We start from the raw sequence: 12802 nt of genomic DNA on the forward strand, positions 1-12802 counted from the left end.
AAACGTAAGCTCTAAAAAACCAGAAGTTGTTTAACAAAAGATTGCTGCAGCTGATGACAATGGACCCAAAGCAATTACCCAAATATTTTAACTTCCATCTTAGAGAGACAAATGAAGCTATCAGTCCATCTTGGTAGTTCTTTAAATCAGTACTTGCCTTTAGTTTATCGGGGGATGTGTAAGGGGCTTCAGGAGCATAGATCCTGAAAATGTCAGCTAGGCAGCAAGCTACAAGCAAGCGGACGTCTTTATCAGGATGCTTGAGGAAGAAGTCTGAAGCCAGATGTAACGCGAGGTTTAGATAAAGCTCCTTTTCTTCCTCAGAGTCCTGGTCCATATCCATGAACGTTTTCACAACCATCTACACAAAAAAAGAAAGAAAATCTCCATCAAATAATGAAACGTTCCATGTAAAAAAGAGTCATCTGAAATCAGGGCCGTATTAATTGCAAAAGGCTAACTTCCAACAAACACACTTTCATTTTCCCCCAAAGTGTTCATCTGCGCAAACAAGATCCTTCTAAGGCTACGGGTAAACAACTTTTAAAAACTAAGCCAAATACTTTTCATTTATGTACATCTGCTAACTAGATTTATGTTTAAAATTAGCCATATGCAATGGTCACTACTGAAAGAATTCTAGTATTTCTTGATATTTCTGGTCTCACTTATACAACTGGACTACTAAAACTAGTACTCCTTCCTCAACACAGCACCCCTTTTCTATAATATTTCAAATCCTTTCGTTAGAAAAAAAAAGTATACCTCTAACGAAAGATTTAGGGTGACAATTCAGGTTTCTCCGTCTGAGCCATAACCACTGTAGACACGTGGTTTATATGCTAGCTAAAACGAACTACAGACGCAGACTCCAGAAGGATGTCCAAGACGCAGCCCTAAACGTTTGACAGCTACCATGAGCGAGTATCATAGCACCGAGCAAGGACTTCCTGTGGCACAGTAAAAGAAAATATGATATGAACAATTCACTGGCAGGATTCAACGGCATGCATGGGGTGGCAGAAGGAAGCTTCAGGAAATGCCTTTTCCAAAAATATTTACATAAAAGGAGTGGGATGGAAAGGAATGGTAGAGCCTGACTTGTGAGAACGGTGTTCTCTAATCTCAGCATTAGAAGTCACTATGATGGTCTCAGCCTGAGCAATGTGAACAAGGTACTTTTCCTACTTCAAACAAGACTTCACAGAACTGCCTAATTTGACAGGAACTGACATTTAATTACAATGCCATAGAAAGGGTGCCCACATAGCAGCCACTAGGTGGTGCTGCAAATACTAAGCAACAAGTAGGGCTGGCCAGCCAGTACCACCGTCCATACCACAGGCTGCAAGGATTTCCTCTCCGCTGTAGAGCCAGACTTCTGAGTAATGAGTTGCTCCATTTCTTAGTGAATTCTCAGAGCAGCCCTGGAAAGCACTGTCCCTCACACAGAGGCCCCTCGGTTCTACCGTGCCAGGTGCCGGAACCAGCAGTCGACAAATCCCTCCTGTCTGGCACTGTTAGTTTAAGAGTACGATGTTCAAGACTAGTCTCCTAACTTTTTTAATTTATTACTTTTCAAGTGTATGTTCTGATGGCCTTGGTGGATTATGAAAGGTGACGAAGAAAAACCAGATCTAGGCGCAGAGAACTATTTGTTTTTCTAGAATCTCTTCAAAAAAACTGAGAGATTAAGTATGTTCTGAATGTTACAGGAAAAACTGGAAATTACATAAACCACATCAGCTCACAGGTGAACAAGCTGTTGTAACTCACAGCTTACACATGTACTTGTACATCTCCAAAGTCAACTATCACCTCACAGACAATCCTGTTCAGATTTTTCTAAAAACGATGCTAAAAATAGTAGAAAGTGTAAATTAGGAAAAAGTATATTTAACAGATTACTACCAGGCATAAGAGTCTACAAAGTAACAAAAGCATACTACAAACACCATGTGTGGGCGAGGTGGGAATAATTCCACCAAGCCTGGTAACAAAGTTTGCTCAAGGGCCAGACAGCAAGCAACACTGGATTCCTTACCACTGTCTACAACTCAGATGGTGTCATAAAGCTCATTAATAACTCAACCACAAGTCCTCAGAAGTAAAGAAGATGTCTGGGTAAATCAAGTAAATAAAAAACATCTCTAAAACACAAGAAACACTCATCAGCTTGTAACTATAAATTCTGTTTTCAAGCTTAATTTCTCAGCAAATAACAGGGATATCATTTCTGAAACACAAACAAATCTGAGGAAACAAATGTATTCATTTCCTAAAATTCAAAACATCAAGGTAATGTAAATACACAGAAAATTTTAAATGTCATATATAAGAGGTTATAGCTTAACTTTTAAATTAAATACACACATGTTCCCAACTAGATAAAATATCCACCTATTGGCAAATTTAATCTGTTCAGAGACATCTTTTCCTCTGAATGATACACATCTAAGATCTGACATTCTAATACTTTATGCAAAAATACTAAGACTTTATATGTGAAATTTACAATACTGCATTAGGATCCTAGTCTTTTTATAAAAATAGACCCTGTAGATCAATCATTTGCTGGAAAACAGAACTTTGTTTTAAAACTCCTTGGCTTTCAAAGACTAATTAAGGAAAGTTTTCCAGTCTTGAAATCCAAGACAGTAACAACACATCAAGCAACATAAACGTCTACGTAGATACAACCTACAAGGGGAAAAACTGCTCAAAAATAGATAAACATCATCCAAACTAACTGATAAATCAGCCTAACATTCTCTCCTTCAGCCATCTGCTCACAGGACTAGTACTGCATGAAGGGAAAGGTGAGGGATCCAGACAGACAGAGACCTTCCCGTGCAGTGAGTGACGGTCTCACCTAGAGGAGTTCACCATCAATCTTCACCTACTGCCGCAAGTCACAAGCAAAGCGAGAAGCTAAAAGGACAACTCTTGGGCCTTCCTCCAAAATAAAGTGAAGTACAGCCTGATCACTCAGTACAGGCTTAAAGCTTCCCTTCTCAGATTAAAATGGTGGCTCCTATAAAATAAATGTGATACAGGAGAAGGGAGGTAACTTTCCACAAACAAAAAGGACAAGAAGGGTACTGTGGATTGGTTCTTCACACCAAGTACTGGGGTCCTAGAAAATCTTGCTTCATCTCTCTAGTGGCTCCGGCGTTAACCAATCGCCAAGGAAGCCCTACTGTTCCCTCATCCCCTCTACTCTCTCAGCTCCTCTCTCTGACATTTGTCATTTGCTGCTTTGTTTTGTAAGTTGCCCTAGCAACTGTTTTTTTTATGAGCTAGAGTTATCTCAACCGCAATGGGTTTGGTTTGGTTTAGCAAGGTACACTCCCCTCCCCGTGTGATTTCCACGGGATGCTCCCACCCTAAACAGATATCCAAAAACTGAAACCCAATTTTACTCACCTTCAACCGTCTGACCATCTCTTCTTTAGATATTTTATCTGAGATTTCCTTGACACCAGGAGGATAAGTAATTTTTCCATCATTGGTCCGTGACTTTGAATGTGCCATGATGGAAATATTTTTACCCCTGAAACAAGAAAACTATTAGATGTAAACCAGAAAATACACACATACTACATACAAAATAAACATAAAAAGCAACCTGTGCCACCCAAAATAATTTAGAGTAATATATTTACCTAATTAATGAAAATTATTCATCATTTTCCAAAATTTAAAAAAAAAAATTCATTATTTTCATTTCCATTTATACTAAGCCTTCAACTAAAAAAAAAAAAACTACTATGCAAAAAAAAAAAGGAAAAATCCAAAAATTCTTAAAGGCATCACAAGGTAGTCAGGCCAAAATCTAAGAGAAAGCAGGAGCTCAGGGAAGTGAGTGGAGCACTAGAGCCCTATGTACACCCTAACTGCATTTCCTAAGCCTACGCAAACCTAGAGTTCAGTTTTGGGGGTCTCATAGGGAAAGGGAGACAAAAGCACATCTGAACTTGTCAAGGTAAGAAATTCATATAAGAGACCCTCCTGACATTAATGAGGAACACTACGTTCCCTCCCCCCTCCAAAAAAAAGACACACCTGCAAAGGAAAGGGTACACCACAATTCAACATGTGCCCTCTCCCAGCCTGCAGGGAACAACAGAGAAGGTTGCCTTGGCACTAAGCAGAGCAATAAAGGGTTATATACAGGGAAATAAAGGATACACAGGGGAGAAACAGCTAGTTAGCTTCAGCCATGGGCCTACACATTTGCTACGGTTCAGATGTCCTTAGTGGTCCAAGAGAACCTCAAGACATGACTTAGTGATCCCCAACTGGGAGTACTCCCAAGCACCTAACAAGTAAATTCACGGTCTGCCTAGAAGTGGGCACCTTCACCCAAGGTCTCAAAGAATATCCACATATGATGTTTCAAGAATGCTGGGCAGAACCCAGCCAAAAATAACCAACCAGCTAAGAAAACCAACGGGAACCCTGGTGGAATAATGGTTAAGAGCTACGGCTGCTGACCAAAAGGTCGGCAGCTCGAATCCACCAGGTGCTCCTTGGAAACCGTATGGGGCAGTTCTACTCTGTCCTATAGGGTCTCTATGAGTCGGAACAGACTCGACAGCAACGGGTTTGGTTTTGGTTTTGGTGAAGAAAACCAAGCACTGTAAGCAAGAACCAGTGAAGATCTGAGATACCAAGAACACTCGCACTGCCTTCAGGTGCTCTAACTACCAAACAGGTTATACAATACTAATAATTTTAAAGAAATAATAGATGAGTCTAAAAATATATGCAGGAAATTAAAAATATAAAGAGTAAATTAGAGGATTTGAAAAAATCAAGAACTTCTAAAAACGAAAAACAATAAATGGAATTAAAAGTTCAATGAATGTGTTTATCAGCATACACCCACTCCTCACTTATTAGCACGTTAGGTTCCAAAGACAAGGTCTTACATCCAAACTCCCTGAGGGACTGAATTACTGGGCTGAGGGCTGTGGGGACCAAGGTCTTGGGAAACATCTAGTGCAACTGCGTAACACAGTTTATAAAGAAAACGTTCTACATTCTACTTTAGTGATTAGCATCTGGGGTCTTGAAAGCTTATGAGAGGCCATCTAAGATACTCCACTGGTCTCACCCCATCTGTCCAAGGGAGCAAGGGGGAATGAAGAAAACTAAAGACACAAGGAAAGGATTAGTCCAAAGGACAAATGGACCACATCTACCACAGCGTCCACCAGAAGGAGTTCATTACAACTAGATGGTGCCGGCTACCACCACTGACTGCTCTGACAGGGAATACAATAGAGGATCCTGGACAGAGCTGGAAACAAACAGAACAAAATTCTAACTCACAAAAAAAGACTAGACTGACTGGCCTGACGGAGCCTAGAGAAACTCTGAGAGTACAGCCCCCAGACACCCTTTCAGCTCAGTGATGAAGTCACTCCTGAGGTTCACCCTTCAGCCAAAGATTAGACAGGCCCATAAAACAAAATGAACTAAAGGGGCACAGCAGCCCAGGGGCAAGGACGAGGAGGCAGGAGGGGACAGGAAAGCTCGTACCGGGGAGCCCATGGTCGAGGAGGGAGAGTGTTGATGTGTCGTGGGGTTGGTAACCAATGTCGCAAAACAATACGTGTACCATTTAACAAGAAGCTAGTCTGTTTTGTAAACCTTCATCTAAAGTACAATAATAAAATAAAAAAAGACAAGGTTGCTATGCAAAAATCAGCGTTATGCAAAAAGGAAGGAATTTTTTTTCTGTTTTCAGATCACCCATTTATCTGATTTTTAATTTAGAATATATGATCATAGAAATACTAACAGCTACAATTTACTGATGTGCTTAACACTTTGACAAGTACAAAAAAAAAAAAAAACCAAACTCATTGCTGTTGGGTCGATTCAAACTCCTAGCAACCCTACAGGACAAAGTAGAGCTGCCCCATAGAGTTTCCAAGGAGCGCCTGGTGGATTCAAACTGCTGACCTCTTGGTTAGCAGCCATGGCACTTAACCACTGTGACACCAGGGTTTCCATGACAAGTCCACTTATGGATTATTCCTCTGTAGAGAAGGAGGTTTGAAGGAGACAAGGCTGGATGAAGCTGGGCTGTGTGACTGGAGGGCCCATGGCTTAACCACCTCATCTTCCTCCTCTGCTGGGTCAGAGCTTCCCTTGAGGAGCCACCTCCAGGGCTCCACTTCCACCCCGGCATGCCCTGCGTTCATGACCCCAGAGCCTGCTCTGCTTTCGGGGCCTGGCAAGTCATCGAGGCTTGGCGTTTCCTGCGAGGGCCCTGGGAGCCTGGCCATGCACCCAGCCTCACTGAGGCAGAGGCTTCAGGCCCAGTTCGGTTCACTGTGGGATGTCATTAAACTCGCACGCTTTCTTCCAAACACCCTGATACCCCTTTCTTTCCTCCCTTCCCACCCCACAGCAATTTTGAGCCGTGGGCCTCTGGCTGCACAGGAGCTGGGGACCAAGAACAGGTGCCTGCTGGCTCGGTGCAGCCTGCATATCTGCCTGGAGGCTGTGGCCACAGGGGAGGCCAGCCCTGTGTGGCAGCTGGACACAGCACCCCCACTGGCAGGAGGAAGGGGAAGGTGTAGCGCAGCAGACCCAGTTTCCTGAAGGTCACCTGGAGACCCTCCTCAAGGGAGGCGACACTCTAGTACCATTGCCACTGTGCCACTGACTCCTTAATGCGCAAAATAGCCAGGCAGTAGATTTTTTACTATTGTTGTAAATACAAAATGCCAGATAATGTGATGAATAGATGTATTAGAAAAAGCTAAGAGAGAATTAGTCAGTTGGAAGACAAGTCAGAAGAAATTATTCAGGCTACAGCACAAACCAAAAACAAACCAAACCAAACCAGCTGCCATTTAGTCAATTACCACTCACGACTACAGTGTCGTCACGTGTTTCAGAACAGAACTTCACCCCACAGAAAACAGCACAGGGATACTTAACAACTGAAAATACAGAAAGAAGGGTAGAAAGGTCTAACTCTAATCTGTAATTCACAGAAGTATCAGAAGGAAAGGAAGGAGGCAGAGGCCAATATCTGAGGAGGTTATTATAAAATATCAACCCACAAATTCAAGAAGCCCAACTGGATTAAATTTAAAATATCAGTTCCAGAAAATAAACAAAATCTTAAAGGAGACATATCACCTTGGAAGGAACAGCATTTAAGCTAATAGCTGACTTCTCAACACCAATAACGTAACCCAAAAGGCAGCAAAATGTCATCTTCAATACAGGGAAAGAATACAATTGCAAACCTGAAGCTTACATACAAAAAAAAAAAAAAAAAATCAGGTTTATAAAGATACTGATAATAAAAGGGCAATAATAATGAAAACTAAAAACAAAATAAGGTATTCCAGTTGTACAGAACTAACTTACAACAGTCATCAGAACAGAGACACACACACGCACACACACACACACACACACACACGGAAACCTTGATGGCCCAGTGGTTAAGTGCTACAGCTGCTAAGCAAAAGGTCGGCAGTTCAAATCTACCAGGTACTCCTTGGAAACTCTATGGGGAAGCTCTACTCTGTCCTATAGGGTCACTGTGAGTCAGAATCAACCCGACAGCAATGGGTTTGGTTAAATATACAGAGAGAGAGAGATACACATTGCTATATATAAGCTGGACAGACAATTTGTATACTTTTCTCAATATATTATTATATTACAATAATTGTAACTACTGTATTATTGTAATAAACTGCATTATATTTGTTATATAAAATCTCACCACTGGGTGAAGATGGTGAAGAACTCAAGAGATCTACATATTATTTTTGCAGTTTCTATAATTAAGCTGAAATAAAAAGTCTTAGAAAATAAATTATATTCATATAAACTAGTATTCAAAGTTCTTAAAATATAATTTATATAGAAAATCAAACTTCCTAGGAATTAATGTAACAAAAGGTGCAACTCTACAAAGAAAACTATAAAGCCTTGTTGATAGAAATTACAGAAAACCTGAATAAATGAAGAGGTACCATGTTCAACTATTAGAAGTCTCACATACCATAAAGACAGAAAATCTCTCCAAATTTAGAGGCAAGGGGGAGAGAGAAAGGGGAGGTTACTGCTTATGGAGCGCTGAGTTTCTGTTCACGTTGATGGAAACATTGCACAGATTAAGGGTAGGGCTGCACAGCCGATCCATGTAATTGATGTCAATCAGTTCTAAGCTGTAAAGAGTTAAACTGGCAAGTGTCATGTGACAGATGCATCTACAGCAACAAAAGCGAAAAGAGCAGCTGCTGGGGCTAAGTATGTACAACCAAACACCTCGTGGAATTGGGTTTCTTGGTTTAGAGGTCAAGGGTCATGTTTTCATGGAAGATCCGAATTAACTGGCCTAATATCGTGTTTAGTGCTTCTGTTCTACTGCTTAGTTCATTGTACCGTGTCTGCGGTCTTAAAAGCTTGCAAGCAGACATCCAAGGCACAACAATTGGTCTCTATTTGCCTGGAACAACCGAGGAAGAAGGAATGTCAGGAATAGCAGGAGGAAATGGAATGTGTGGCTAATTGCCTCTATGAACAACTGCCTCCTTTGCCATGAGACCAGAAGAACTGGATGGTGCCCAGCTACCATTACTGAATTTTTTTTTTAATTTTGTTTTGTTCTGTTTGCATTTTCCAATGACTTAGCAGCTCTATTAGCACCATTACTGAATGTTTTGATCAAAGATTCCATAAACGAAATCCTGATCAAAAGGGGGAAAATGCAGAACAGAATTTCAAATTCTTGTTGAATCTAGCCATGCCGGAGCAACTGAGGCTGGATAAACCCCCAAAACTACTGCCCTAAAATAATCTTTACACCTTAAACCAAAAATATCCCCTGAAATCTTCTTTAAACAAACAACAGTTTAGCTCGGTTATTTTAAAAGCTCTGCCTTAAGCATTCTGCTAGTTTAAGGACATATATGGGATAAAACTGACAAGAGCAACTCAAAAGAATAGATAGGAACCATAGGGGGCAGTGAGTTTACGTTAATGGAGGAGAAACAACTCAGAAAAGGAGGGTGAGAATGGTTGCACAACTTGAAGAGTTTAATCAATGTCACTAAATTGTACAAGTAGAAACTGTTGAACTGGTGTATGTTCTGCTGTATATATTCTCAAAAACAAACAAAAAACAAACTTTTAAAAAATTCAAAATGGATCAATGACCTTAATTTGAAAGTTAAAAGCATAAAATTCATAGAGGAAAATGCAGGAAAGTGGGGGCCAGGTTTCTGTGATGGGCTATCGGACAGGATGAATTAGACCTGCTGGCACAATGGTTAAGTGCTTGGCTGCTAACCGAAAGGTTGGCAGTTCAAACCAACTGGCCACTCCACAGGAGAACGATGAGGCAGTCTGCTTCCAGAAAGATTTACAGCCTTAGAAATCATATGGGGCAGTTCTACTCTGTCCTATAGGGTCGCTATGAGTCAGAACTGAATAGAGGGCAACAAGTTTATTTTTTTAATTTTTAAATCAGAGAGGACAACAAAAGCACGAGCAGCAAAAAACAAAAATAGACAAATGAGTCCTCATAAAAATTAAATATTTCTGCTCATCAAAAGACAATAAAAAAAAAAAAAGTGAAAAGACAGCCTACACAGTGGGAAAAAAAATTTGGAACCATTTTTCTGATAAGGAAACCCTGGTGGCATAGTGGTTAAGCGCTATGGCTTCTAACCAAGAGGTTGGCAGTTCCAACCTACCAGATGCTCCTTGGAAACTCTATGGGGCAGTTCTACTCTGTCCTATAGGGTTGCTATGAGTCAGAATCAACTCGACGGCAGTGGGTTTGGTTTTTGGTTATCTGATAAAGTTCTAAGATCCGAAATTTATAAAATCCTTCCACAACTTAACAACAAAAAGACAAACAACTCAACCCAAAAATGGGCAAAGGACTTGAACAGACATTTCGCCAAGGAGAATATTCAAATGGCCAATAAGCACATAAAGAATATTTAGTCACTAGCCATTAGAGAAATGCAAATCAAAAGCACAATGAGTTACCATCTCCTCCCTGTAAGAATGGCAAAGATTGAAAAAAAAAACAGAAAACACGAGGTGTTGGTGAGGCTGTGAAGAAACTGGAGCCCTCAATCCATTGCTGGCGGGACAGTAAAATGGTGCAGCCAATGAGGAAAACAATTTGGTGGCTCCTCAAAAAGTTGAACATAGAATTACCATAAACAAACAAAACACTGCCAACGAGTAGACTCTGACTCATAGCAACCCTTTAGGACAGAGCAGAACTGCCCCCAAAGGGTTTCCGAAATTACCATATGACTCAGCAGTTCCACTCCCAGGTATATACCCTGAAGGCCTAAAAGCAGCAACACAGACACATGAACATCAATATTCACAAGAGCCAAAAGGTGGAAACGACTGAAGGTCCATCAAGTGGATTCCGACTCATAGCGACCCTACTGGACACAGTAGAACTGCTCCACAGGGTTTCCAAGGAGCGGCTGGTAGATTCAAACTGCTGACCTTTTGGTTAGCAGCCAGGCTCTTAACCAGGGCTCCCAATGGAATACTAAGCAGCCATAAAGAGGAATGAAGTCCTGATGCATGCCAAAACATAGGTGAACCCTGAGGACTTGATGCTGACTGAAGTAAGTCAGACACAAAAGGACAAATACTATATGATATCACCTATGTGAAATAAGCAAATACACAAAAACCCAAAGTGATCAGTGGTTTGCAGGGGCAGGAGGGAGGGGGAGAGAGGGGTTCTTAGCTTGGAGTGCACCGCAGGTATGTTAACAATGCTGGGATCGTTCGGAAAAAGAGAGTGAAAAGGGTGCACAATTTGACAAACACAATATCACTCAAGTGCACATGCGGAAATCAATAAAATGTTATGTGTTGTTATATGTGTAGATACAACAAAATAAAATTTCTATGGAAATGCAAAAAGCCAAAACAGCCAAGACACTTAAGAGAAGAAAAAATAAAAGTGAAGACTTGTTCTACCGGATATTAAAACCCATTCTAAAGCTAAAGTAATTTAGACAATGTTCCGCTGCTATTCATAAGGTTTTCACTGGCTAATGCACTGGGTAAATCTGCTGCAACAGACCTCTTTAAAGTGTTGAAAAGCAAAGATGTCACCTTAAACACTAAGGTGCACCTGACCCAAGCCATGGTATTTTCAGTCACCTCATATGCAAGAGAAGGCTGGACAATGAATAAGGAAGATAGAAGAAGAATTGAGGACTTTGAATTGTGGTGTTGGTGAAGAATACTGAATATACCATGGACTGCCAAAAGAACGAACAAATGTGTCTTAGAAGAAGTACAAACAGAATGCTCCTTAGAAGTGACGATGGTGAGACTGCATCTTACATACTTTGGACATGTTGTCAGGAGGGATCAGTCCCTGGAGAAGGACACCATGCTTGGCAGAGTACAGGGTCAGTGGAAAAGAGGACGACCCTCAACGAGGTGGATTGACACAGTGGCTGCAACAATGAGCTCAAGCATAACAATTGTAAGGATGGCACAGGACCGGGAGGTGTTTCATTCTGTTGTGCATAGGGTCGTTACGAGTCAGAACCAACTTGACAGCACCTAACGATGACAACAACATGGTTAAAAAGTTATTAAGGGCTTATTACTCGCAAAACACTTTAGCAGTGACTGTACAACAAAATGATTAAGATGGGTCTCAAAATCTACCAAGGGAAAGACATCCCCCTAAATCTTTAAAACAAAGTAGATTCTGAAATTATCCTAACAGTAATAAGAAACAAGAAGCTCAGGGAAGAGGTCAATTTATAGCAATAGATGCACACACCAAAAAAGAAAGGGACAAAATCAAAACAACGTGAAGAACAGAAAGAGAACAGCAAAAGCCCACAGGCCCCAGAAGAGAGCAAATAATAACATCAGAGCAGAAATAAATGAAATAGAGAATAGAAAAACAATAAAATCAATAAAACCAAAAGTTCGTTCTTTGAAAGGATCAACAAAATCGACAAACCACTGGCCAAAATGACAAAAGAAAAACAGGAGAGGATGCAAATAACCCAAATAAAAAATGAAATGGAGGACATTACAACAGATCCAACTGAAATAAAAAGGATCATAACACAGTATTATGAAAAACCACACTCCAACAAATTTCAAAACCTAAAGGAAATGGACAAATTTCTAGAAACACACTACCTACCCAAACTAACACAAAATAATACTGAAAATCTGAATAGACCCAAAACAAGAGATTAAAAAGGTAATAAAAAAAAAACTCCCAACAAAAAAAAAGCCCTGCCCCAGACAGCTTCACTGGAGAATGCTACCAAACATCCAGAGAAGAGATTATGCCAGTACTACTCAAACTATTTCAGAACACAGAAAAGAAAGCGATACTTCTGAATTCATTCTATGAAGCCAGCAGAACCCTGATACCAAAACCAGGCAAAGACACCACATAAAAAGAAAATTACAGACCAATATGTCTCATGAATATAGATGTAAAAATTCTCAACGAAACTCTAGCCAAGAGAATTCAGCATCATGTCAAAAAATAATACACCATGACCAAGTAGGAGTCACACCAGGTATGCAAGGATGGTTCAACATTGGAAAATCAATCAACACAATCCACCACATAAATAAAAGAATCACATGATCATTTCAATAGACACAGAAAAGGCATTTGACAAAGTCCAACACCATTCCTGATAAAAGCTCTTGATAAAATATGTACAGAGGGGAAATTTCTCAACATAATAAGGGGCAGCTATGCAAGACCAACAGCCAACATCAT

The 12802-nt window shown here is 40.5% G+C and overlaps 1 protein-coding gene across 11 annotated transcripts in view; it reads right to left on the reverse strand.

The window, feature by feature from the left end:
• The window catches only part of PDS5B (PDS5 cohesin associated factor B), a 205264-nt gene that overhangs the window by 133926 nt on the left and 58536 nt on the right, over positions 1-12802 (reverse strand). For all 11 annotated transcript variants that reach the window (XM_064269928.1, XM_064269922.1, XM_064269925.1 and 8 more), the window contains 2 exons: positions 3427-3553; positions 158-361 (listed from right to left, as the gene is read on the reverse strand). In XM_064269928.1, coding sequence (XP_064125998.1) covers positions 158-361; positions 3427-3534 — 312 coding nt within the window. In that variant the 5' untranslated portion in view covers positions 3535-3553. Of the gene's footprint in view, positions 1-157; positions 362-3426; positions 3554-12802 lie in introns of those variants that run through there.

Source organism: Loxodonta africana, chromosome 17 (assembly GCF_030014295.1).
Source record: "Loxodonta africana isolate mLoxAfr1 chromosome 17, mLoxAfr1.hap2, whole genome shotgun sequence".
Classification (NCBI taxonomy): Eukaryota; Metazoa; Chordata; class Mammalia; order Proboscidea; family Elephantidae; genus Loxodonta; species Loxodonta africana.